The sequence below is a fragment of the Asterias amurensis genome, chromosome 6 (assembly GCF_032118995.1).
Source record: "Asterias amurensis chromosome 6, ASM3211899v1".
In the NCBI taxonomy this organism is placed as follows: Eukaryota; Metazoa; Echinodermata; class Asteroidea; order Forcipulatida; family Asteriidae; genus Asterias; species Asterias amurensis.
The window spans coordinates 11,705,429-11,733,111 of record NC_092653.1 but is presented as its reverse complement, the minus strand read 5'-3'; the positions used below and the strand labels follow the sequence as shown (position 1 = coordinate 11,733,111).

Here is a 27,683-nt window from a genome sequence, read left to right as displayed (position 1 = left end):
ACAGTGTGAAGAGTCTGTTGCGAGTGGGTTGTGTGTACGCGCGCGCTTAGAAATAGATTACGCACGCGCCTGTGTATAGAAGTAGATTACGCGCTGTAACTAATAGCTATGAATTGCGTTCCGCGTGATAATCTTGCGCACCGGACACGCGGAAGCCAGCCGGTTATAAACACAGTAGAGAAACTGTCTGGGGTATTTATGAATTCAGAATAAATCTGATAACTTTATTAGTAATGAACCACTTCATTCTACATGTAGTGGTTTTAACAGATGTTGTCCAGTGGGATTTGTGTTGCCACATTTATTGACCTAAATAACCATTAATGCTTCAACTTGTTCAATTTACTACACTCTAGCAGAGAGATAAGAATAGCGCCCTCACAGTACACGGGCCCTCTTGTGCCGATACTCCAAACATGACGCAAACCAGAAACCGTGTATCTAGGTAATTTTATTATAGAAAAGGAAGTCCCTTTTCTTCATGCAAAGGAAATTCAAATTATTCCTTTTCATTTTCTTTTTGGACAATATTTTCCCCGAGTTGGCTCCAAGTCCCGAGAATGATTGATACGGTTTTTGATTTCTTGGGAAGTCTTAACGTTTTAGGAGGAGGAGGAGTTTTTTGAGTGAGACGAAACACATCTTGGGCTGATTGTGTGTGTTTTGCCATCACCTGTCATTTTGAATTAATGGAAGATCACTGCCATGATTCAATTGGGCTGAGTCATCAATTGGGCTATGAGTCAGACTATCATTTATGTCCCTCACTCTCTCTCTCTGGTCAGTATTTTTGGTCCCCTCTTTTATTTTAAGGGTTTTGATACCTTTTGTAGATCAAGTTCTTTGCCACGACATGAATCTCTACTCACTATGTATGAAGATGTATGTAATATAATTTACCTGTGGAAGTTTTAGCTGCATTAGTCGTCAAGTTTTTGTGAACAAAAGTGAAAATCACAGAGCACTGTTTTTAGGAGAGTCGAAAGTTATGAAAATAAATGAAATAAAAAAATAAGTTGGCCTTGTGTTGAGCAAATTTTCATTGACAAATAGTACGTAGGGACTTTCAGGAACACTGTCGAAATATTCGGGCTTTTTCTCATCGGACTGTCTGACATGTTTAAAGTGAAATGATCCGTCGAGTCTGCATTGAGGGCGTTTCTGCCTGGAAGGAATTGAAAATGTCGAAGGTGAAGTGCCAGTGTGATAAAGTTCTCGTATGAGATGTTAAAAAACCCATCTTGAAGCTGGAAACATTAATTTAAAAAGCGGCCTCCTAAGAAATGTCATTTACCCACTCCCAATTACTTAGTATCGGTAAATGTTCCCCGAGATTATTATTTATTGCCCGAGGTCAGGAAAGCCAACTTTTAAAACTTCAGTCTTTTTTTCTTTTTTTTCAGTCTGTTTTTCTTTTTTTTTCCTTCTAATATCTTCTCTCTGAACATTTTTTATCTTTTCTTTCGGGTTATGAATGACTTTCCCGTGGGCTTTCTTTGCCTTCGGGACAGGAAATTCATTTTTGATTGAACATGGATGGCAAGGAAGATGCTGTTGGCTTTGGGACGGAAACTCACCCACTTGCTCAGGATATAGCCTCTCAATTGAAGACTTTTTTCCAATCGGGGAGAAAAATCACTTAATAAAAATGTTGGATCTGTTAAAGGCACTGGACACTATTACTAATTACTCAAAGTAATTGTTAGCATAAAACTTACTTTGTAAGGAGCAATGGAGAGCTGTTGATAGTATAAAACATTGTTAGAAACGGCTCCCTCTTAAGTGACATAGTTTTTTAGAAAGAGGTAATTTCTCACTCAAACAAAAAAAAGACTTCAGGCCTGAAACCTTTTATTATGTGATGAAAGCACACAAAATTATGCAACAAGAGTGTTTTTCTTTTATTATTTTCTTGCAAAGTAGATGACCAATTGAGCCAAAATGTTCACAGGTTTGTTATTTTGAGATACATGTACACCAAGTGAGAATACTGGTCTTTGACAATTACCAAACGTGCCCTGTGCCTTTAAACAGTTGCATTATGCCGTTGGTGTCATCGTAGCAGCTGGGATGTAACGGAAGTAACATGCAATGCTTTTCTGTCTGTAAACGTAATGGTTTTTTGATGAGACATGTTTCATACACTGTTTAACCGGATTTGTTGATTATAAGTGATGGGTTTTTTTTTCTAACAGCTAGGCTTACTTTTTACATGTTTGATCCGACAGAGAAGTTACTTGAAGAGGGGCGCGAAGGTTGTGTTGAACTTTGTGATGCAATCATTTTCCAATAGAGTCCTCCTAAAGGTTGGAGAAAACTGCAAGTCTCAAACCTCGCTTTAAAATGGTGTAAAATGTCAGTTTATTTTATTCCTTCGGAGAGGAATTGGAAACATGATGTCATCATTGTGGCATGTCGTGGGGGAGCATTCTTGTTCACTGGACCCAAGCTCTGGTTCAAATCCCGGTTACAACACTTGTACCCTTTTGCGAGACACTTAATCATAACTGCTTCGTAACAAGTTGGGAAGGTATCAGGGGTGACCCTGTTCCAGCCCCAGTCGACGTGGCAATGTGCCCTTGGTGGCAGTTGATTTTGGTCGATAGCCCAAATCAGTCAATTGTAGACCTCACCTTGAAGTGTCTGTCTGATCTTGTGATTTAAGGCGATTTCTCATAAAATATAAAATAAAACAGAAATGAATCTGCTTTAAATCATGTAAAGTTTTTTCTTGATTCTTATCTAGGGCAAAAACCTTCCTCCAATTTTTAACGACACCGCCGTTTGTGCCAAGAAACTGGCTTGACCTCAATATCACACAAGTAAAATTAATATGACCTAGATTTTTTGTTGGTTGATAAGGCGTTGAGAAAATTCAAACCAGTCGGAGAGCGTGACTGTTTTCATTCTTTGTTAGACCGACCGTCTACCACGCCGGGGGAAAAGTAAAACTTTAATTTTTACTTTCAGGAAAAGCCGAAGGGGGGAACAGCCGAAGGGGGGAACAGCCGAAGGGGGGAACAGCACGCCAATTAATTTCATTAGAGGTGGTTTAAGTCATGTTTATTCTTAGTCTGAACACCTTGATACATTGAACAGTTGACAAATCAGTATTTTAAAACAGACTCTCTTCTTCATTGTTAATACTTTTGGTAACTTGGAAATAAGTGGTGAAAGGAATTTTTGTGCATAGTTTTGTTAGTCTTTTAAGAAAAGGAAAACATAGTGAACTTTAAGTTGCTTTGGGGTTAGAAATACATAAAAAAAAATTGAATAAAGCTGGATTTAAACCAACAACCTCCAGAAACGTGCCAGCGCTCTACCAACTGAGCTTTCTAGTCCCATGTTGACGGTCTCTCTATTTGTCAATATCTTTGTTTCGGGGGGGGGGGGGGGGAGGGGGGATACTAGCCTGCAAATTAGCAGAAATGCTAAAAAGGTTCTGAATCCTTTCAGTTCTTCACAAGAGCTGTTACAGGCACCCCAAAGATTTTGGATATGGAAGCTGGAATATACTACAGCATCCCTACTTTACAAGCATTAAAAAATTATTTCCCACCTTTTCCGGCAATGTCTAACTTCCATGGCGTCAGCTCAAGCCAGTGCTAAATGTGCTCCATGACTTTAATGAATTTTCTTACAAGCCTACTAAAGTATGTATGTCAAGGTTTTATCCCTATATCCCCTCCCCATCCCTCTACCATCCTAACCAACGCCCTAAGTAACGCACAAACAAACACAAAAACTTTTAAAAAGAAGACCTTGGTTTTATTGAGTATCAGTGTAGACATTAGATCGAGGACGAGCTCATAAGGAAATGTCTGTTGGAACATTTCAATTTACACCAAGGCACCATACACACCATAGTGTGAGGAGAATACACTACCATGACTATACTCCTGCACACCATATGCATCTTAAAGGCACATGGTCATGCAAAACCTTCATGCTCCAGCCACATGTTTTAAATGCGCACAAACATGCACATGTTACAGACTATTTTGGATGAAGGACCAGTCTGGGGTCCATGTAGGGTGCTAAGGTTGCAACCCTCTGCCCCCCCCCTTGCCCCCCCCCCCTCCCCCACACTGAAATGTGATGTGATGTTACAGTCTTCTGTTCCTTGGGGATGAACGATCATTCTGGATTCTAAGGTGGCACACCCCTCCCCCCACCCTAGTGGATATTGCAGACTGTTTGGGCGATCGGTCAGTCAGAATCCAAAAGGTATACTAAAGCCGTGTTCGCTGGGTAACATTCCGACGGGTTAACTTTCCCACCGTCCGCACTTGGATTTATTTGACTCGGCTAAACTTACCAAGGCGGTGGGTAAACTAACCGAGCTGGCCCCCTGTGTTACATTGAATATTTCGATAGTCACGAAAATCTTATTCTTCCATGACAAAACATGTCAGCTTCTTCGGGTCCAAACGGATGGGAGATTTAACCGAGTCGTCGCGTCCGCATTGGACTTTCTGGCTCGGTTAAACTGACCTGGTCAATCTTCCTGGGCACCTTTGGCTTGGTTAAACTACCCATTCGGGTCGGGTAAGTTACCTGGCAGGAAAACTTCCTGAGCTGTTCGCATTGGACTTAAAATGGGTAAGTTACCCATTGGCTCGGTTATTTTACCCAAATTAAGTCCAATGCGAACAGGGCTTAAGCTGGCAACCTCCCCCATATCATGTGTTTTGGGGATCAAAGTAGGATGAGGTAAACCCCCCCCCCCCACACCTGCTCACAGTTGAAACTTATTGCCTGCTTATTTGATGGTATGGTTCACCGAACACTCTAGTAAAAAGAGTCTTAGCCCCCTAAGTTTTAAACACTTCTTACATCACCTCTTCAGTTGGAAATGTTCAATGCATTACCTCAATGTAGTACAAAGCTTGCCAGGTAGAAACATCTCAAGTACTAACGTTATAGCCTTAAGCCGCTGTGGTGCACCACACTCCCAGGCCGTATTGTGGTACTTCTCTATCAACAAGATCACTAAATTGGACAAACTTTTCTGCCTAAATCTCCGTGATTGATGTAACTCAATTTCCTAATAGCTTGATTTCCTGACAGTGTTTCCTCTCGTGAAGGGATCTGATGAGGCAGGAAATGAAAAAATGGAGATCAGTCACGTAGACAGAATCAGCTGGCAATCACATACTCGAGTGTGTTTCTCCCTGTTGTCAAAATCCTATGTGCAGCGGCGTACCTAGGGTTTTACCAAGGGGGAGGGGGCCTCTGTCAAAAGTCAAGATCCTGTGTGCAGCGACAGACCCAGGGTTTGACCAATGGGGAAGGGGGCCTCTGTCAAAGTTCTTGTAGTATTCCTTGTACATGTCATATTTGGTGACAGGTTGGTAGAAATACGAGTGATGCCATTTTAAAAGAGGAGAATGAATTTTGACAAGGAGTGCGAAGGGAACAATGCAAACTGGCTTCATTAGACCATGCTAACTACTGTGTTCATTTGTTATTTACATAAATGAAAAGTACCAGCATCTTTTAAGTGCCATAAGCTCTAAGGTGTTATTAAGCTCTAAGGCACCTTGTAAGATGGTGAGGAAAAAAGCATCCTGTCAGTTTTTCTGCATTATCACATAGCAATAAGAGTGGGATATTAAACCTACATGTATATTGCATGGCCCATATTAAACCTTGTTTTGTTGCTCTTTTAAAGCTCTGCGTCATGTTTGATCGTATCCAAATTAACTATTACATGCGCCCTCTGCGTCACATATCCAACTGCCTTCGGCCTCTTTGATGAGAAGCACCTTATTTTAATATTCTCCTTTTTGCGCTTGGTTGATAACTAATCCTAGACCCATTGTAATTTAAATTAGCTCCATGAACCCCTTAATACCCTTTAAACTCTTGTCAGAGGGCCCATCCTGTATTGTTCCACCTCGGGGCAATCACTTAGGCCCTGAGGAAATCAAGGTAGACTTTACCAGGATTCCGGTGGGCTAACCTGGGATCCCGGTGGGTAACCCAGGGATCCTATCTCTGCTGGCATACTGTCGGCCTTTTGCCCTCACCTCATGACCTACTGCCATACTCAGAGCCTCGAGCCTGGTTGGTTGGACAGGTAGAGGGGAGCGCTGAGGAGAGAGGAGGGTGCGATTTAGACCCCCTCTCTGGGGAGGGATTTGTCTGGATACTGTCTGGGATGCAACTTAATGGCGAATTGTCGCTTGGTCTTCCTACGTGGGTCTTACCTGGATAACCATGTGGCTCTGTTATTAAAGGAACACATTGCCTTGGATTGGTTAAGTTGGTCTTTGAAAAGCGTTTGTAACCGTTTGTTATAAATTGCATTTGGGTAGAAAGATATTGTAAAAGTAGAATACAATGATCCACAAAAACATGCCTCTAAATTGCACGGGTTTCCTTTTACCTCGTCCACCAACACGGTCGGCCATTAATGGGAGTCAAATTTTTGACTCCCATAAATGGCCGACCGTGTTAGTTCGCAAAGTAAAAGTAAAACCACGCAATTTCGAGGCAAATTTGTGTGGATCATTGTATTCTACTTTTAAAACATCTTTCCAACCATATATGCATTTTATAAAAAACGGTTACAAATGCTTTGTATAGACCAACTCGTCTGATCCAAGGCAACGTGTTCCTTTAAGAGCAGGGTAGTTTATAGAAGCTTGGATTAGCTGGATTAGGATGGGTGTTAATCCCACCTGTCTCAGTTGTAGTTAGCAGATGAACAGCTTTAGTTGTATGTGATTTCCAAAGCTTGGCCTGCGGCAAAGAGGCACAACTTGGGTTATACCCCAAATCTGTTTGGCATAAACCTTTATCACTCTTGGTTTTTGTTTGTGCTTTTCAATGGGCTTTTTCCTTCATCTTTAAAGGCACTGGATGTGTTTGGTGTAATTGCCAGCCAGTATTCTCACATGGTGTATCCCAACATTTGCATAAAATAATGAAACCTGTGAAAATTTTTTACTCAATTGGTCAACCGCTCCCTCTGAAGTGTCATAGTTTTTTTGAGAAAGAGGTTATTTTTCACTAAAATATTAAAATACTTCAGGCCTGAATCCCTTTGTTAGGCATCTGAAAGCAAACAAACAACTACAGGATGGGGTTTTCTTTCATTATCCTCTTTGATGACCAAGAGGGTCCTTATTTTCACAGATTTGTTATTTTAGAAGACTGGCCTCTGACAATGGACCCTTCCCATGAAATATGCTAATTACATTCACGCATGCGTACAGACCCTGTTGGTTGACAAACACCATAGAGTTGTGCACTAAGCAGACGCGCAATCGCGTGTGCGTCACGCACCCATTAGCCGTGTACAAAACAGCGCGATGTTCCCTCATTTTGCCAACCAAAATGTTAGTGCGCACGCGCTATGTGCAATTTACATATTTCATGGGAAGGAAGGGTCTATTACCACAGGTGTTCATCCAGTGCCTTGAAGTAACTATGATGTGTATTTTGCTCCCTCGTCAGTCATCAGATATTTCACACACTATGCGGGCATCCCTGAAGGACTCTCTATACGCTCAATCCGCTTCCGTTTTACAGATGTACATGTGTAAGAATCCCTGTGACCTCCCTCCCTCCCCCTCCCTCCCTCCCTCCCCACTCCCAATCCCGGTGAGGTTTTTATCAGATGAAAAACAAATATACATGTAGTGTGAATCACAACCAGTGTTGCAGCTAAACCAATTTTTTAGTGGTCAGCTCTAAATCAAATTTAGTGCACAAAGGGCCTCTTCACCTCCGGCCAGATATAAGGACATCATTGCTGAAGTGTCATCTGGGGGAAATCTTAGCGAGACACTGGGGAGCACTGTGTATTTTGCTTAGAGTGATGGGCGAAATTTGTTAGTTCTGGCAGGCTGTGGGCGAAATTTGATAGTTCTGGGCAGGTTCCCCCAGCATCGCCCACCATGGCTACTACACTGATCACAACATGCATAATTGAGCCTCACAGGGGAGGGGGGATTACGGGAACCAGGGGAGGTTGGGCCCCTTGATGAGGCCACCAGCGAACCCCCCTACCCCCTCATGAGGAACGTTGTCATTTCCTGCGTTTATGGTTTGGATTCAGATTAAGTATTTATGACAACTCTGAAGGAGGAAGGAATTAGCCTCTGAGCCACTGCATGGGGATCGGTAAATGCACTGTTGGGTCAAAGGTGCCGAAAAGGGTGGTTCCTTTTACAGACGTTAAAGCTTGCCTCGGCAAAGTTTCATCGAGCTTCTGGTCACCAACTTCGAAGTAGAGGAACCTTGCAGATCTAATGATTGGATTAATGAAAGCTTAAAGAGTTCCATAATATTGATTAGGAAAAGCTTGTAGGAATAGGAAAGGAAGATGGGGGCCAGAATGCTGATCGCTTTTGAAAGTTAAGATTGGGGAATGCTTAAATTGGGCATATAGTTGCGTAAATCTGTAATTTACATGTGCTAGAATAATTTTTATCTGACTGCATGCATTGAACCGAAAAATAATTTTTGTGAAAATGTTTTACTCATTTGTCAAAAACTGCAGCAACTCAGCTAGTGATATTTTAAGAAAAGCTTTCTATGTTCTACCATCATTATCTTTCAACTGTGTAAATCAGTGGACGTTTGTGTTTTGTGTTGTCCAAAAAGTACCCTTGGAATCCCTTTAAGATGTTAGATGCAACTTTCATAGATTCAGTTTGACATCACGTGTACACACAAGTGTAGTTTCTCCTTCACAGTTGTGATGAGTGTCCCAGAAATTGTAAAAGATGTCTGAGAGATTAGGATTTATCACTCACTTAATCATGTGCACCGGTATGCTCTTGTCGGTGAAACATATTGCCCTTAAAGCCATTGGACACTTTCGGAACATAAAAAAAATAAAAGTTCACAGATTTACAAATAACTTACAGGGTTTACAGAAGGTAATGGTGAAAGACATCTCTTAAAGTATTATTCCATGAAATGCTTTACTTTTTGAGAAAACATTAAAACAACATCAATTCTCGATATCGAGAATTACGGTTTATTTTAAACACATGTCATGACACGGCGAAACGTGCGGAAACAAGGGTGGGTTTTCCTGTTATTTTCTCCCGACTCCGATTACCAATTGAGCCTAAGTTTTCACAGGTTTGTTATTTTATATAAAAGTTGTGATACACGGAGTGTGGGCCTTGGACAATATTGTTTACCGAAAGTGTCCAATGGCTTTAAGCCAAGTCATGTCTCTATAAGTAAATACCTTAAGTAACGTCCTGTTTTACGGCAACTATGATTGCAGGTGATGCTAGTTGTTGTGTCTCTCATCACTTTCTAGTGAGTGAGGCATAGTCCAATAACCATTATCTCCTTTTCTTTTCTTCTTGTTTTTTTTTATCGTGGAATGGTCTGTTGAAACAAGCTCTTAGCTATCCCTATGGGATATTATGCTTGTCTTTTCAGGGGGCACTCCTTAAAAAAAAAAAAAACATGTTATAAATAATTCTGATTGTAGTTACTCATCATACCACAGGGCTTGAACTTTACACTGGACCCCACGCTGGAGGCCAGTGATTTTGGTGGTGGGCTCGTTAACTCATGATTCAATTCCATATTTTGTATAAGTATGTGTATTTTTTTCTGTTATTTATGTTTATATTTCTGTTGTAATTGTAATTTGTTGTTTTGTAAAGCGCATAGAGATGTTAATTCATATTATGCTCTATATAAATGTAATTTATTGTTAATATTATTATTAACTGGATTCAAGTCCAGTGGTCTTATGTTTTCAAATGAGTTTTTAGATGACTTCGACTGTGAATATATTTTTGGTTTGCGGTAACAGCATGTATGTATCTACCTGCCAGGTAGATTATGTTCTTTTATTAATTTTGGTTCTTACCCATACACCGATGTGTGGTAGCACTGTATACTCAGTACTTTCCCGAGTCCTGTAAAAAAATATCACAGGCATTTTTTTACTCGGGTGGGATTCAAACCCACGACCCTTTGTAATTCTAGAGCAGTGTCTTACCAACTAGACTACCGAGGTTGCCCGGCAGCTAGAGGCAGTTCGAATCCTATGTTTTGTTCTTTTAGAGAACTTGTCTTGCTGTGTATTCTACTACTGCAGAGTAGTTTTTTGGGAATGCTGGAGACTTCTCAGTTCTGAAAAGAACTGTCCTACTTATAAACTACTACCTGAGTGGGAGATAGAAAGTCTGCCGGGAGTACTACTGTCATACTGTAGCTTTAGTTATGATTGCACTACCGCGAAGTGAGTTCTTTATTGGTCTCATCGTCAGGAGATTGAAGTTGTAAACACTGTACAGAGCTTGTTTACAATGTATTCTAGTTAGGTTTGTGGTAGGACCGTGGACATGAAATCTACATTTGAGTTGTGGTGGTTCTGTTAAAAACGTACATGACGTAATGATTGAAATGCCATGTTTCAGAATCATAACAACTCAAAAGAGATATTTTATTGGTACGTACAATTAGATTGTATCTAGTTGAGAAATGAGTTGTCCCAGCTCTATCAAAGAGGGCACTGTTCTGTTTTAGAGGCCGTGAGTTTTACTAATATATCTGGGGGGTTTTAAAACTTACATGTAACATGTTTGCCTTTTACTGTCGCTTATTAATAAGACAATTGTAGGAGCTATAAATACCGATTCGACGTACAAGTGGTTTCCCAAACCCATGCAGACCTGGAATTACATGCAGGCCATGGCCTTTGTTGCCCCTGTCTTGGCCTTGGTGCCCCTTCAAAAGTTTCCCAATGACTTTTAAGATTTCCCAATGAAAGCGCTCTTTTCAAAATGAAAACGACCTTGCCCTTTCCAAGATGAAATTCCAGGTCTGCAAATCTTTCACCACCTTGACCTCGATGACATCATAACTGGTATGTGACATCATACTAGATAAAGTCATGTACATGTAGTAACAGGGTTTTTTCCTGATCGGGCTCCTTTGATTTTTGCACTTTCATGACGTGGTGCCAGTAAGCCGTGCCGACGCACAGGTGGCTTCTACAATCTTTCACCACTCTGACCTGGATTTTAAGACCTAATGTTGTGATTTCATCATCAGTTGAATATTATGGTTACAAAGTCGGGAGGAAAAAAACCAATACAAAACAAGCCACCCTTGATGCCGTAATTGGAAATGTTGTCTCTCGCTGCTGTGCTTAGAATTAGTCATAAACAGACGCGTCTGCTTTCTGGAGTTGATGAAAATCACCCGGCTATCTGAGTCTGGCTGGGATTATAGATGTCAGTGACCCGGCCTTATTCCCTGTGTTCACACTCACAGCAGATTGCATGCTAAGAGACTCCATGGGCCAGACTAAGGTCTTCATTGCCTGCTTAATAAACTCGGCAAACAGAGGCCGTACAATGATAATTGTCTTCCCTTGATGACCTTAAACGACCTTTGATAAGGTCAGCTGTATAGTCTCAAAGGGTCACTCTGTGTGGATTGGGGAAAAGTGCAGCGTAGGATGACCTAATAGACAAATGTATGCTTTGTCTGAGCATATGCCGCGAAGAGTATTGAGCCATCAAACACATTTCAAAAGGTTATAAGCATGCAGACTTGTTTTTAGAAACAAAAGTCACAGTCGGAATCTCCCACATGTTTACCATTGTATGACAGCTGCTCTGGGAATGAGTCTTTTTGTAGTGTGACGATTTCATTCCCAATTGTAACTTTTTTTCTTCTTTTTTTTGCGTTTTAGATTCAACAGGAAGGTGACAATCCCCCGACCTGTTGCAACTTCCCTGTGGCTGTGGCCAGGGACAGCATGTTCGTCTTCTCCGGACAGAGTGGCGCCAAGATCACCAATGACCTATACAGGTTCTGTTTCATGGAGAAGAGGTGAGGTACCATCTTTTATAAGATTGATTGGAAATGAGTATTTTGGTGTGTTTTTTATTGCTATGGCAACCGATACACTTATCAGTTCAGGCTTATCAGTTCTGCAGGTTTTTTTGCTGGAAAGTGTATACTTTTTTTTATTGTTGTGCTCAGCTATATATGATACTTGGCCCCTGGAGGATTGTGGATTAGCAGCAGTTCCCTAATGGTCATGTACATGTAATAGAAAAGGGAGAACTCATTTGAATCATTTGATGAATATTACAAAACCTAGAACTTCTATATTTCACAGCTGGAAAGTTGAGTCAGAATTATTGAGGAAGTCAGGCACAGTACTCATCAGATATTTTTGGCTCTGTGTCATTTAATTTCTATAGGATTCAAACTGCCTCTGGAAATGTCAACTTCAAAAATTCGCTAAAGAAACAGATTGTCTATAATTGTGACATTTTTTTCGCTTTTTAATTTAACAAAAAGGCATTTATGAATAGGAATAAAAGATTAGTGACTCTTTCTTAAACGGCTCTTGAATAACTCTTCGCCACTCTTTTAATCCCTTATTCAATCTACAACTTGATTTGATGTTTTTCACTTCAGATGGAGAAAGATTCAGTCAGACCATGTCTTGAAGGGTACCCCACCACCGCCCCAGCGCCGCTATGGTCACACTATGGTGGCCCATGAACGCCATCTATATGTTTTTGGAGGAGCAGCAGATAACACTCTGCCAAGTGACCAATACTTGTAAGTTATGTAAACCCTTTGGGGGATGTTAATGTTGATATTTATAAGACGCCTTTCCCAAAGGCTGCAGTCATTTTATTCTCAAGCATATTTATTCTTTTATTTTCATATTGGACAAACTGTAACTGATGAATTCTGATAAATTTTCCATACAGCCAAAAATGGCTACTCACATGAATTTTCTCAATGAAGAAGTGCACAGATACAATACAACGGCCGATTTTGTGTTTAGCAGGCGAGTTTCCATTTCATTGCGCTGCTATCCATACTACATAAAAAGCATATTAATGTAACCTTCTATTTATTGCTCACTGCACAATAAAGATTAACACAGACTTCACAATGCGAATCCATTGTGAACGCGCAAGATGACTGCCTAGTTTTGTTGCTCACCTGTGAAATATGCTTACACCTAAGCTAACATTTCTGCTACAGTGCAGTAAGCACAAAAATGTGCTTACCGAAAGCAGCTCTATGAAATTGGGCCCTTGTTTTCATTGCTATGGAGTTTATGGTTCCTCTGTGTTAGTCGTCTTACTGTTGCCAAATAAGAATTGTTAGATGTGGTTTTTACTGTTAAAGATGCTATGTCAGATTTTTTGCCGATTTGACCCAAATGTTTTATTTAAAATTCAATAGGTATTTTGATGGAGGTCGAGAAAGTTACAAGCTTTCAATTGAGCCATTGCTCGAAAAAGTCCGCCAATTATACATTAGTAGCAGTGAAATAAAGTGCTCAAAATTTGTTTTTGTCGGGATCCCGACAATGCATCACGTGACCAATTCTTATGTGTTTTATAAGAAACGTTTTAAATTTTTGTCATGGTTCCTGACCATTAAAAGTAAAAGTTAAACTTTTTTTTCGTTAGAGCAGGTGAAATACCATTCACTCAAAAAAATTTTTTTTTTAATGTTTGGGGCCAAAAATCTGACATAGCATCTTTAATTACATTGGTCTCTAGATATTAGCCAGCCTTTGGCCATGTTGGCAGCTCTAAACCTCACAACAACAACAGCAGTTTTATAAATACCTAAAATGATTCTTAGGCCGTGTCCGAAATAGCTGCTACAGCTAGATTGGGTCCTCATGAGTTGAGGTATAGGACGTCCTTAGCAACAGCGTTCAAGCCAGGCATTAAATAGCGTGCCGGGCCAACACGCTATCGAAAAGTTCTGACACTCTTTCGATCAGCCGATGCACTATCGATACGCTATAATAAAAATACACATTAATTATTTTTCTTTGTTTTTTTAACTTGTGAGAAAACTTCTGGTGTGTTTTTCTGTTATTTTTTCTGTTTTTTTTGTAATCCAAAATATTTTCGTGACGCACATTCACAGCGTTGCTTACCGTCTCGCTGTCACAACAGCGTCGAAAAAGCGTTCAAAAATTGCCACATGACATCGTCATCAATAGCAGCATGCAGCATGAACTCCACGCACGCATGGTATGAAAGCAGCAAATTCGCACATGTTTTTGTTCAAAATATATTTAGGTACCAATCTCGTCCTACAAGGTCATAAACCATCGCACTCAGGATTTGCCTACATGATGTCACTGTTGGCAACCTTAAACCGCATACATTCTACAGTTGCTTTGTAGAAATTGGTTTGGCAGCTTTTCTAAGGCTTCACGTGTGTGTTGCAGCGGCAAGCGGCAAACATTCGCCGATGTGATGATTTTTTTTCTGCAAGGTAAGCGATGTTGTTTAAAACATTGCGATTGCCGTAATGGCGTCGCGCTACGTGCTCGCAATTTAAGATTTTTTAAATGCCCCTGCCCTATAATTTTTTTCTGGCTAGAACACTGCTTAGCAACACCATTAGCAACAGCCTAAGCTGTAGACGCTAATTCAGATACGGCCTAAGGCTGTGTCTTAATGGACTGATCCATTAGGCTCCCGCCCACGATGCATGTATGAGCAAGAAAACTTGAGCCTCTCCATTGCCATTCTGCACAACTCTGCCGCGTGCGCCAAGCATATATTGTCAACTTTTTTGGTTGCGCATTGGGTTGTGATTGGTCAATATGCAATGGGGCGGAGCTTAATGGATCGGTCTATTGGTGGCTAGGGCTACGACTACAGCTGGAACACCGCATCATTGCGGCATGGTATGGCTTTTCGTCTCTCACCAAGGTGATCCCGGTTCGATTCCGGGTCAGGGCCATATGTGAGTTGAGTTGTGCGTTGGTTCTCTGCTGTGCCACGAGGGTTTTCCAGACCATCTGCTTTTCCTCCCTCAGGAAAAATCAAACACTTTCGATCTTGGCTGTGCTCCGTGGTCATAATGTGTTGATGTGGCTGGCAGCCAAAGGCGCCCTTGCATGCCTGCTTCTCGAACACGTCGTAGCCGCCGCGCCGCGTCCTTCGCAATTCAGCTCTTAGCTGCGAGTAAGGATGATTAGCCCCCCAAATTATTACTATTATTATTATCATTATGCGTTAAAATATTGGACATCCTTAGCAACACCATTAGCAACAGTTGTGCGAAGCCCTAGCCATAGACGCCAATTTTGGCATGACCTTATTAGGCCCTGTTTGAAACCACAGCTTTGGCTTCAGCTCGATTTAGGCTCCATCTGTCTGTTTAAAACCTTGTATCGAAAGGGAATGTTTTTCAAATAACCAACAGTGCCTAAGCCCAAACAGTGGTTTGGTATTGGTTTGGTATTGGTTTATTGTCATGCCATTTGTGGCCACTGACCAAATTGCTAGAATGTTACAATGGTATTAAAAAGCATTTAATCTTAAAAAATGGTACAAGAGCTACATGCAAAATAATAAACAATGCAATCAATAACTAGAATAGAAAAAGTAAAATGATGGTGTTCAAGCCACAACAAATGACCACTGATTTTTTTTTTTAAGGGGAGCAAGAAAGACACCAAGAGTTACAAAAAATACTACATGTATATACATACAAACAAACCTTTAAAACCAATAGTTCAGCCATCTTAGAAAAATAACACGGTTTTGTGGTTTCCAAAGAGGGCCTTCCACTCATCCAATCCATCATCAAACCATGACTTACATATCTGGTCTCTGTAAGAGTGATTGAATTCAGGATTGGATGAGAGTGGTGACATACGATTACAGGTATCGTGACTCAGTTTCGTTTTTCTTTGCGGAATTGTTCCGGAATAATAAAGCTTGTTTGTTCTTCTTGGGTTCCGCAGCTATGATTTGGATGCTGAAGAGTGGCAAGTGATTAAGGTTTCCTCAGACAGTCAGGTAAAGTTGAACCTCAGACAAACGCGGAAAAAAAGACTATATTAGAAGGCAGTGGACACTATTGGTAATTACTCAAAATAATTATTAGCATAAAACCTTACTTTGTAACAAGTAATGGGGAGCTATTGATAGTATAATACACTGTGTGAAACGGCTTCCTTTTGAAGTAACACAGTTTTCGAGAAAGAAGTAACTTTCCACGAATTTGATTTCGAGACCTCAGATTTAGAATTTGAGGTCTCGAAATCAGGCATCTGAACGCACACAACTTCCTGTGACAAGGGTGTCTTTTCTTTCATTATTATCTTGCAACTTCGACTACCGATTGAGCTCAAATTTTCACAGGTTTGTTATTTTATGCATATGTTGAGATACAGCAAGTGAGAAGACGTCTTTGACAATTACCATTAGCGTCCAGTGTCTTTAATTAATCGCTAATAAATGTAACAGTTGCTTTAGGGATGAAGAACAACATGTCTCCCACCGTCTCCAAACCGTCTTCAATCTGTGTGCATTTGAAGATCAGTGTTATCTATAACAGGATCAACTTGGCTCGGTGGTTTCTTTCCCTGCGTTTCACCTCTGTGGACCCCAGTTCGATTCCCACCTGTTGAGCCTTGCATGTGGGTTTGGTTTTCAGTCCTTTCAGGGCCCAACTTCATGGCTCTGCTTACCACCGAATTCTGCGCTTACAACACTCATTCTCCGGTATAGAGCCACAAAAGAGACGCTTGGGACATAATTACTAATATAGTCTGGTTCTCAGGATGTGTTAATTTGATCTATAATGATCCTAGTCGTGCCTTCAGGGAGCATGACCAAGAAGTCTACCGTTGAATGTGTAATAATATTGTATTACAGCAGGTTTTTACAGTTTCAAAGATTGCTTTGCGGACAAATGTTTTACAGTTGCCTTTATAATTATGACAAGGCTGTGAAAAGGCATTGGAGGAAGTGTCACATTTGTCAATCTCATTCCCGAATCTAATTTTAGTAAGTGAAAATGTAACTACTGGTAGCTGCTTTGAAAGCAGCTCTGCATGTGCTGGGCCCAATTTCATGGCTAACCACAGAATTCTGTTTCATAAAGCTGTTAAGCAGAAAACACTGCTTAAAAAAAAATCTTTGCTGAGCAAAAATTGAGTCGGGCACCAGCAACAAGACAAACTTAATGTAATTTGGGCGTGTAACCTGTTTCTGCTAAGCAATACTATTCTGTGCTATGCAAGTTTTTGTGCTTACAGGCTTTATGAAATTGGGCCCAGGTGTCATGCCTTTACCTTTAATCTTATATGGCTGGTATCTATAGCCAGCATGCATTGTTTTGAATAAGCACCTGAGCAGCGGCTTCCTTATCATGAAAACAACATCAACTTGACCAATGAAATTCATTTCATGGTGAACCCAAAGCCTTAGGGCGGTCATTAGACAAGTCAAGCTTGAATAACGCTTGGTGCGATATTTCAGGTTCCTTTAAGGAAAGCTGCCTGTCAGTTGGAATGTGTTCATTCTCAGTCTTCTTAGTTTGGCTCCCTGTTCACCAGTGGGATTCCAGCACTCATAATCGACATATCAAAGGTACCTGCAGGCAGTCGTTCTCTTTCTGTTCTAATTTTGTCCAAACCAATTTTTTTGTATTAAAGAAAATCTGAATGAGAATAGAATGAAAACAATGATGGGGTTTTCATTGTAAACCGCAATTCATAGTGCATCCAGGACTCTCTAATACCTAAAGCAGTGTCCATATGTTAGTAATTATCCATCCAGGCTTGGTTTAGACTCCCGTATGTGCATATAGCTACCCAAGAGACACTTCTCAGACAATGCAATAAGTCTGTAACGGTGAAAAAGAGGAAGTCTGCGTCTAGGCAACACTTTCGGAACACACCTACCAGGGCCCAATTTCATAGAGCTGCTTAGCTCAAAAATTGCTTAGCGTGAAATTTCTGCCTTGATAAAACGGGATTACCAACCGAAATATCCCTGTGATTTTCAGGATAAGCAAACTACAGCTGAATACCCCATGCAACAAGAAGAAATTTGGTTGGTAATCCTGTTTTTATTAAGGAAGAAATTGCATGCTAAGCAAATTTGTGTGCTTAGCAGCTCTATGAAATTGGCTCCAGACGAGCAGCAATCTGCTAGATATCAAGTTGATAAGGGTTTATATCCACCCCTCCCTTGCTGAAGGCAGGGATAGGTGTGTAGCAACGTCACGTGGCGGAAAAGGTAAATGAAGCCTGGTTTCTTTACTCTTTTTGTTCCTTTTTTTTCCGTTCACTCAGAGTCCAACAGGTAGACTGTTCCATGCCGCAGCTGTCATCTGTGATGCGATGTTTATCTTTGGCGGAGCAGTCGACAATAACGTCCGAAGCTCAGAGATGTACAGATTCCAGGTAGGATTTTATCTTTTGTTTCAAAGGCATGTTCGTAGTTTCATGGTCTTACTTTTATGGATGTATATTATCCAAAATGAAAAGTTGCCGTCTCAGTTTATTTCATTTCAATTTCTATTGTTTCTATCTCACTGGAGTATTAAATCCAGGGCTCAATTTCATAGACGTCCTTCAACAGAAAATACTGCTTGACAATTTTCTGCTAAGCACAATTGAGCAGAATACCAGCCATAAATGGTACTTGAGACCATGGTAATTTGGCTGGAAAAATTATTCTGGGAAGCAAAATGTTGTAAATTTTTTGTTTTTTACCCAAATACACCGTTGTGTGTTAGCTACTTAGGGTCTAAAGTCGACCCTTTGGCCCAATTTCATAGAGGTGCTGCAGCAGAAAATGTTGCTTACCAATTGTCTGCTTAGCAGAAATATACTTGTGACATGGTATTTAAGCTGATTTCAAGAAGTCTCATACACGTTCCTTGTTCTGGTGAACAAAATCTCCATAATAAAGATCCTTTTCATCCCTGACTGTTGTACACGCAATCTTCCTGATTGCTAAACAAAATCCACCTGATTGATAGCTGCTAATGTTGGCGGGCATGATATTCTTTCTAGTCTAGTTTGATTTCTGAGTTCTTTTTGGCCGCTTAAAAAAATAAAAAAATGTGTGACTAAATTAAATAGCCTGAAAAAGAGTAGTAAAGCCTATACCATGCAACTGAATAGGTTAGGCCTTTTACTCTATAAAATGCTTCTAGTTTTCAGATCTAGAATTACATGCAGGCAACGGAAGCCACAGCTGTCAATGTCACCTTTTCTTGGCCTTGGTGCCCATTGAAAAGTTCCCTGTAGAAGTTAAGCTTTTCCAACGGAAGTGCCCTTGCAAAATGAAAACGACCTTGTCCTTTTAAAGATGAAATTCCAGGCCTGACTTTTTTCCAAAGGACCAACTATCATTTAGATCAAATTCTCTTGAATCATCGAAATGACATCTGTTTAAAACATAAAACCACAAGAGATGTTTCCTCTGGGACCTTGAAGGGGGACTAGTGTACTCCCATTCTCCACAACGTTCTTTCCTGTTGTCCCAATTTCTTGCGACTGTTCATCAGTCAGGCCTTGTACTCTATCAAATGTACTAATTTTTTTTCCCCAAAGATCAAGTATCATTTAGATAAAATCTCTTGAATCATCAATATGACATCTTCTTAAAAAAAACATTAAAAAAAACAAGAGATGTTCCTTTGGGACCTTGAAGGGGGGCTAGTGTACTCCCATTCTCCACAACGTTCTTTCCTGTCATCCCAATTTCTGTATACTACAATGTTACCACTTTTTTCCCAAGGACGAAATATAATTTAGATTAAAATCTCTTGAATCATCAAATAACATCTCTTTAAAAGATAAAACCACAAGAGATGTTCCTTTAGGGTCTTGAAGGGGGACTAGTGTACTCCCATTCTCCACAGCTTTCTTTCCTGTCGTCCTAATTCTGGCGACTGTTCATCAGTCAGTTGGTCGTTTGTCACGGAGGAAGTTACCTCATATATTTGTCACGGTTATTTCAAGTAACCCCGTCCCTCGGCTTCTAAGCAAACTTGAATCTGGGTCTCCTATTTCGTTTTTCCACTGACAGCTGGCCCTCGATGTCCTGCCGGAATCCACAAAACAGCCTAGTTTCAAAGAGCTGCTTTAAGCAGACAATACTGCTTTACAGTTTTCTGCTAAGTAGAAATGAGCAGGATACCAGTCACAAGTTGTACACATGATATGGTAGTTTGGCCGATAACCTTCTGCTTAAAAAAGTTTTGTTTCACTTAGATATTTTTGTGCTTAAAAGCTGCTCTATTAAATTGGGCCCTGATCAACTTCACTTTGAGAAGGAAAAAAAACTAGTACCAATTTGTAACACACGCAACAAAGAAAAATGTTTAATTTATTATTCTTTTCCAATAGATTAGTTCCAAAGAAATTCTGTAATTTCCATAATAATGATAATATTTAATGAGATTTTGTATATCGTTCGACCATGAAACATGCTCCTGGACAATTTTAAATTTATATCAATCCATAAACTTGAGCCTGTTATTGTTTTATTACAACCAGCAAAACCAGTTGACTGAGAGAAATATTGAGTTTTGTACATTGCTTGTGGCTGGTACTGAGCTTAGCAAAAAAAATTGTCAGGAAAAGTTATTTTCTGCTTAGTGCTACTAAACTGCAATTAATTGAAATGTATAACATTAAAAATAAAAAATACTTGTAAGGTGCTTAAGGGGCACAAGAGGGGGACCACACACAGCAAAGGAAAATTAGACATACATGTAGAACAATTACAATAAGCGACATTAAACAAGGTGGATATGTAAGTGGTTGGTTTTATTTCTTCTCCAGTTTGCATCATACCCAAGATGTACCCTGAAGGATGACTTTGGACGTCTTCTGCTGAGTCAGCAATTTACTGATGTGGAATTCCTTGTGGGCGAGGTGAGTTAACCCTTTCATTACAGAAGACTATTGCCAATTAAGAGCTCGCACATAAAACCACTCGATTCAATTCAATAATTATTGTCCATAAAATGGAAATTTGCTATGTCGATGCTCATAACAGTAAACATATTTTTTGTTTAATTACTGAATAACAAACTATTCTGAAGTAAAACAAACATTTACACTATGAAACTTGAAACTGTACTTACTCAAGGGCATGTGCAAAAATTTACTCCTTAACAGACAAGAAAGAACAACAAACAAAATTACTGGCTGCCGTTTTGGTTGGCTGGGCTATTTTTCAAATAATGTTTTTTTCTTTCTGAGATCGTTGAAATGTATCCTTTTTTTTTCATTAAAAGAAAAAAAAGGAGCAGCCCTAAAAAGGAAGCAGGCTGGGACGCTAAACACATTTGTCTTTGCATTAGTACACTTGCCCACAAATGGTTTCAGCTACTTCCAATTCCAAAGCTGGCATATTTTTGTCTTTAATTTTGCCCCAAATCACTTAATTTATCATCCAATGGTATTTCGTATGACATAAACTGATAACTTATGATTTTGTTTTGTGTCACTTATAATTATTTCCTCTTTGATTCTTTTAGAATAGTACAGTAGTTCCTGGACATGCAGCCATCATTGTTCCAAGATGTCGCTACCTCAGGAACAAAATATCCCAAGCTAAAGAGAGACAAGCGGCAGAACAGGTCAGTTAAATAACTTGGAACAGCTTCCTCCTGACATAAACCTTTTGAAGATCAATAATATACAGTCATTTAAAATTAGACAAATACACTGTTTTAGAAGCTTTTAAATAGTGTATCAGTGAATCTTTGCATTGTCTGTGAATGGTTGATGTATACAAATTTTTGATACTTGTTAGAGACCGATTTGACCAGGCTTTTTGCCAAAACCAAAGTATAAAGCTCTTTTTAACATGACATGTAAAGCTATTTGTTTAATGTTTTTATTTTCATACTTGCATGCTTGTATTTCATTAATTTCAACTTGTGTAGAGTATGTTGTCATGGCAGAGTTGTTTAAAGCATCAAATTCAAGTTCTGGTGGTTTAAACAGCCAATAAAGGATGATCTCAAATATATAGTTATTACAGTTTTCTAACAGCTGCAGTCCATCCAGGAAACATAAAAAATATAATGAGTCTCTTACCTTATGTTAAAACATGGTAAAAATGGGTTTTCTCCAGAACGCTCCAAGCCAAATTTTAGAAAAACGTGGGGTCAAACAAACCCGCGCGACAAAGGAATCGTGACGTCAGTGGCGGCTATTTGGTATGGAAATGCCAAAGCTGGAGAACTGTGTTCAAAACCAATAGGGTAAATTCGTCACTGGCGTCCAGGGTCATTATAATAGATAAGCCATTTTTGACTCTCGGCTGAAAAAGCCATGCGGCCGGGTGCATTTTTGATTTGAGATATTTATTACTAAATGCAAATTTTGATAGTAAAATGGTTATTAACCGGTATCTGTGATGTCTATTTGGCCATAAAAAGGTAATAGTTGACATATTGAGATCATCCTTTATTGGCTCTTTAAGTCATCAGAGTGTGGGTTTGAATCCCGGTTATGACACTTGTGTCCTTGAGCAAGAATTGCTTCTCATCACCCAGGAGTATAAATGGGTACCTGCGAGGGTAGAGACAGTTGTTGTGATCAAGCACCGTGCACTTTTACCACCCCTGTTACAAAGAGTTGTTCATGCACAAAACACCTACAGTGTGCAGTAATTATGCAGTAGTAGTCAGAGACGCGGTTGGTACCCGCTGTCACCTCGCAAAACTTGGATGGATTTGACGTTCTTATGAAAATACTGTACCATCACATTTTTTTGCTGTTTTCTCATGCACTGTATTCAGAAGAGACTTTCACATGTAACCTTTCTTGCATCTTTCTTTATAACTGTGTCTATACATGTAAATCAGCCGGACTTGCATTCTGGTGTTCAGTGTCAAACTGTGGATTTGGGTCTTGTTCATGACCCCTTCTGTCTTTAAGAAAGACATCTAAGCATAATTGCTTTCTGCCTTCGGATAGGACCATAAAGCCATCAAGTCGTTATGAGAAGGGGGTTAGCCATTGGCTTCAATCTGCAGCCAGCCATAACAAACTTTAATAGGTGCATTACCTGCAGTAAGTGTATAATGGGTGCTTTTTGAGAACTGGGTACACTCTGTGTGATTTATTAGAGATGGCTTTGACTTCAACCATGTCAAACTGTTTTGGTCATCTGAAAAATTTTACTAGCCTGCCCTGATCGAATCAAATAATAAATCACAGGGGAACTGATTAGATGAATTTTAAATGATTTGGGGTTGAACAAAGACAAGTTGACTAAAGCGGAATTTGAACCAACAATCTCTGGATTAACATTCCAACGCTCTACCAACTGGGGTATTTAGCTCTATGTTGGCGGTCTCCGTGTATTGTTAATATATCTGTTTAGGGGATGCCAGTCAAAAGCTATGAAACCGTTAACTGCTGTGTAGCCACAACCAAGTTTATAATACAACCTAGGAAGTGGCAGCCAGATCACCTTTTTTTTGAAAACAATTTTTGTTTTCTTTTTCAGGGTGAAAGTGCTCCAGATGAGAGTATTTCAAGTCCAGAAAGAGATGAAGAAGTCCGCAAGGGCAAAAACTTGAAGAAATCTCTGCAGATTCCCATCAAGAATACGAGGCCGGAAGCATTCCAGTTGTTGCTATGGTTTGTGTATACAGACAAAGCGGATCACAGACCACAAGGCATACAAAGTAAGAATCCATCGTCTGGATCACAGAACCTCTGATCAGAAATCCCTGATGAAAGAATCTCGATGAAGGGGTTTAGTCTTTTTATAACATGGTTGGAATCCTGTGTGGTGTTTCCTTATCACTAATCCTGAATAAGAACAAACTTGTGATAAAGTCAACACTTAACCAGACTATATTGTAGGCTGTGTAAGTTTTGCTTATATTCAAACTTCCGGACCAAGTTGGTCCCAACCATATTGATTTTTTTAATACTGTACGTATGACCCTACATTTAAAGGCAGTGGACACTATTGGTAATTGTCAAAGACTAGCCTTCACAGTTGGTGTATCTCAACATATGCATATAAATAACAAACTTGTGAAAATTTGAGCTCAATCGGTCATCGAAGTTGCGTGATAATAATGACAGAAAAATAACCCTTGTCACAGATTTAGATGGTTGATTTCGAGACCTCATATTCTACATTGTAAATCTGAGGTCTCGAAATCAAATTCGTGGAAAATTACTTCTTTCTTGAAAACCATGGCACTTCCAATGGAGCCGTTTCTCACATCGTTTTATACCATCAACCTCTCCGTGACTAAGAAAGGTTTTATGCCAATAATTATTTTGAGTAATTACCAATAGTGTCCACTGCCTTTAAGTGAAACTTTATTCTTTTGATGCAAACATTTTGTATTTTATTCACAGGTACGATACTCTTCCCATTTTAGTCTGATTTCAGATTTGCCCTTGGGAAAAATCTGAAAATTATGATCAATTAGCCTGAAAAGTTTACTAAGGCCTGCTATGTATGTTCACATATAGGTCAGTCAATGTACAATGAAATTATCCCTCTTTTTTCCAAGGAAAAATTGGTAAGAAACAAAAATCGTGAAGATCACAGATTTACGTAAAACTTACGCGGTCTAATGATGATGATGGTAGAAAACATCCCTTGAAATATATCTGTCTTAAATGTCATATTTGATGAGAAATAAATAATCTAATTTCGCGTTTGGAGTTTGGAGTGAGCATTTTATTCATTTTTGTTTTGGCATCGATGCAATGCAAAATTTGTTATCGGTTTTTCACTATTCTTTCGTGACCCAGATGGCCGATCGATCTCAAAATTCTACAGGTGTGTCAGTTTATGTATATGATGGATTACAAAGTGCTTACACTGCCAACAAATGTTTTGTTAGCAAAAACCAATTCTGTAATGTTCCTTCAATATAGTTATTTTTTTATTTGTTAGTGACCAGTTAAGTCAGATTGAAATATTTCTATTTGTTTCTCATTGTTTTGTTTTCCAGACTCTTCAGACAAGACCACAGAATTCCTGCTCCTTCTAATGGATGTTTACAAACTCGCTCTGGAGGTAAATACCTAACTAACACTTGTAACAAATTCTCATTATATTTTTGGGAACAAAGACAAATTTACTAAAGTGGGACTTGAACCTGCAACCTCCTGCTTATTGGTCCAATTTGACTTGAAAATTTAGATTGAAGTTTTAAATAGCTATTTTAATAGATTTGAGAAAGTTTGAAGCTTTTAATTAAGTAAGTGAACCAATGGAACCTTCCCATGAAATATGCTAATTACATTCACACATGCGCACAGACCCTGTTGGTTGGCAAACGCCATAAAGTTATAGAGTTATGCACTAAGCAGACGCGCAATCGCGTCTGCGTCACGCAGCCATTTGCCGTGTACAAAACAGCGCGATGTTCCTTCATTTTGCCAACCAAAGCGTAAGTGCGCACGCGCTACGTGCAATTTACATATTTCATGGGAACGGTCTATTGATAAGTGTGAGTTAATTTAAAACCAAAAAGTCTATCATTGTCAGGAGCCCAACATTAAATCACTTCCACTACCATCAGCAATAATATATTAAAAAAATATTTATAATTATTTATTTTGTGCACTGTCTATACTATGGCATACAGTTTTTGTATGTTTCTTATTGTGAAGCAGCATTGTATGGAAGGAATCTTTCAGATTCAATTTTTATAAAATTTATTTTGGTGAATATCGGGCAATACAATTTTTAATGTTTGTATCTATGGTTTTTTTTTTTAAACACAGTTCTCAATGAGCCGTCTAGAGCACATGTGCATTCACTACCTATCAGTCTCAATCACACACTGCAATGTGCTGCAAGTTTTGCAAGGAGCAAGCAAACTCAAGCTGGACTTAATAAAGGTAAGGCTGTGTCCGAAACGACGACTTCGGCTACAGCTACGTCTAGATCAGCGCGTCTACCAGTGTTGAAGAATAGGCAGACGCGCGCGATCTAGCCGTAGCTGTAGCCGAAGTCGCCGTTTCGGACACGGCCTAATATTAGGTGGAGATACGACAGGCTGTTCAATGTTTCCATGGGACCTATTCTCCTAGTCACTATTTATGCATACTTTCAAGCACCAGACTATAGATTTGAAAATTAACGCCACCAATAGTAAAAAATACTTTGGTTGGTGTTCAGCTTTATGCTTTGTATTACTTTGGTTTCATGCATGTGCCAGCTCTGGGCCCAATTTCATAGAGCTGCTTAAGCACAAAACATTGCTTAGTAAAATCAGATTACCGGCCAAGACTCCACTCAATTGTTATGCTAAGTAAGCAACAGCTAAATACTAGTCATAAGCAATGTATATGGCATGAAATTTTGGCCAGTAACGGTAAGCAAATTTTTGCTTGAGCAGCTCTATGAAATTGGCCCCTGGATATGCCCCTAGGAGTGTGATAAAGTACGATAAAAGAATCCAGTATTAATTAAAGGGTTTTGATACCTTTTGTAAGTTTTTGGCCATGACATTAATCCATACTCACTGTGAATGAAGACTGTAGAAGTTTCAGCCTCATTAGTTGTCAATTTTTTTAGAGAAGAAAAATAAAATCACAGAGCAATGTTTTCAGGAGAGTCACGTAAATCCGTTGAACATAAATAATTTACGTCTCACTGGCGCAAAAACTATTTCGTGAAATTGTTTCTCTAATTTCTCAAAAACTATAGCACCTCAGCAAGCAATATTTTAAGGGAAGCTTTCTATCATCATTATCTTTGAATATTTATATAAATCTGTAGATGTTTGTGTTGTGTGGTGTACAAAAAGTACCTAAACCCTTTAATAATGGATACCCTCCGACTTATCTCTCAATTAAGTAGGATTTGAAACTTTGCATGGTGAAAATAAGATTTGGGTAGGATTGCGGTAACACCATGTAATGGCTATCTCTAATAAGTTGGGGTGGTTCTGAAAAGAACCGTTGGTTTCAACTTGACAGTTTGATCAGTATGCTCTGGAGCAAGAAGACGATCAGAGCATACTGATCGAAACGTCGAGTTGAAACAAGCAGTTCTTTTCAGAACCACCCCAACTCATTAGAGATAGTTATTACATGGTGTTACCGCAAAGCTTTCCAATCTCTCAATGTTGTGATGATGTCGTCGGCAGGAATTCTGCATGAACTTTGTAGTGAAGGAGAGCAACTACAGCACCATCGTGATGAGCAAAGAGTTTGAATGTCTGAGTCAACCACTGATGGTAGAGGTAGTCCGAAGGAGGCAGCTAGCATCAGGAAGGCCTTACCAGCATGAGAAGATGCCTGATTTTAATAAATCATGTGAGTGATTGGGTATGAAACGTTGTGAATAACGGTTCTGAAATAACGTAGTTTTTGAGAAAGAAGTCATTTTCCACGAATTTGATTTCAAGACCTCCGAATTAGATTTTTAGGTCCCGGAATCAAGCATCTGAAAGCACACAACGTGACAAGTGTGTTTTTCTTCCATTATTATCTCGCAACTTCAACGACCAATTGAGTTCAATTTTTCACATTTTTTTTATTTTTTTTATATATACATATGTTGTGACACAAGTGAGAATACTGGTCTTTGACAATTACCAATAGTGTCCACTGTCTTTAAATATTTTCTTCTTCCATCCTGTTTTCAGTTGAGACATCTCTAGAGCAAGACATGGAGTCTTTCTTAAAGGGTAAACTCGGACAGGAGTATGCAGACATCACCCTGATGCTGGATGGCAAACCGATACCGGCCCACAAAGCTGTACTCGCAGCTAGAAGCAGCTTCTTTGAGGCAATGTTTAGATCCTTTATGACGGAAGATGACACTGTGAATGTAAGAACAATGGCTGACCAAGTTTTCATTTATTTTATGCTTATGATGAGATACACCCAGTGAGAACACTAGTCTTTGACAATTACCAAA

General features: G+C 39.5%; 1 protein-coding gene across 1 annotated transcript in view; it reads left to right on the top strand.

Annotated features, from left to right (window-relative positions):
• LOC139938794 (leucine-zipper-like transcriptional regulator 1) overlaps window positions 1-27,683 on the top strand; it is a 61,114-nt gene that overhangs the window by 29,431 nt on the left and 4,000 nt on the right. Inside the window, exons 8-18 of the mRNA XM_071934426.1 lie at window positions 11,690-11,829; window positions 12,427-12,573; window positions 15,752-15,806; window positions 18,092-18,202; window positions 20,597-20,689; window positions 21,298-21,399; window positions 23,283-23,463; window positions 24,760-24,824; window positions 25,538-25,654; window positions 26,908-27,076; window positions 27,409-27,593. Of these exons, the coding sequence (XP_071790527.1) occupies window positions 11,690-11,829; window positions 12,427-12,573; window positions 15,752-15,806; window positions 18,092-18,202; window positions 20,597-20,689; window positions 21,298-21,399; window positions 23,283-23,463; window positions 24,760-24,824; window positions 25,538-25,654; window positions 26,908-27,076; window positions 27,409-27,593 (1,365 nt within the window). The remainder of the gene's footprint in view (window positions 1-11,689; window positions 11,830-12,426; window positions 12,574-15,751; window positions 15,807-18,091; window positions 18,203-20,596; window positions 20,690-21,297; window positions 21,400-23,282; window positions 23,464-24,759; window positions 24,825-25,537; window positions 25,655-26,907; window positions 27,077-27,408; window positions 27,594-27,683) is intronic.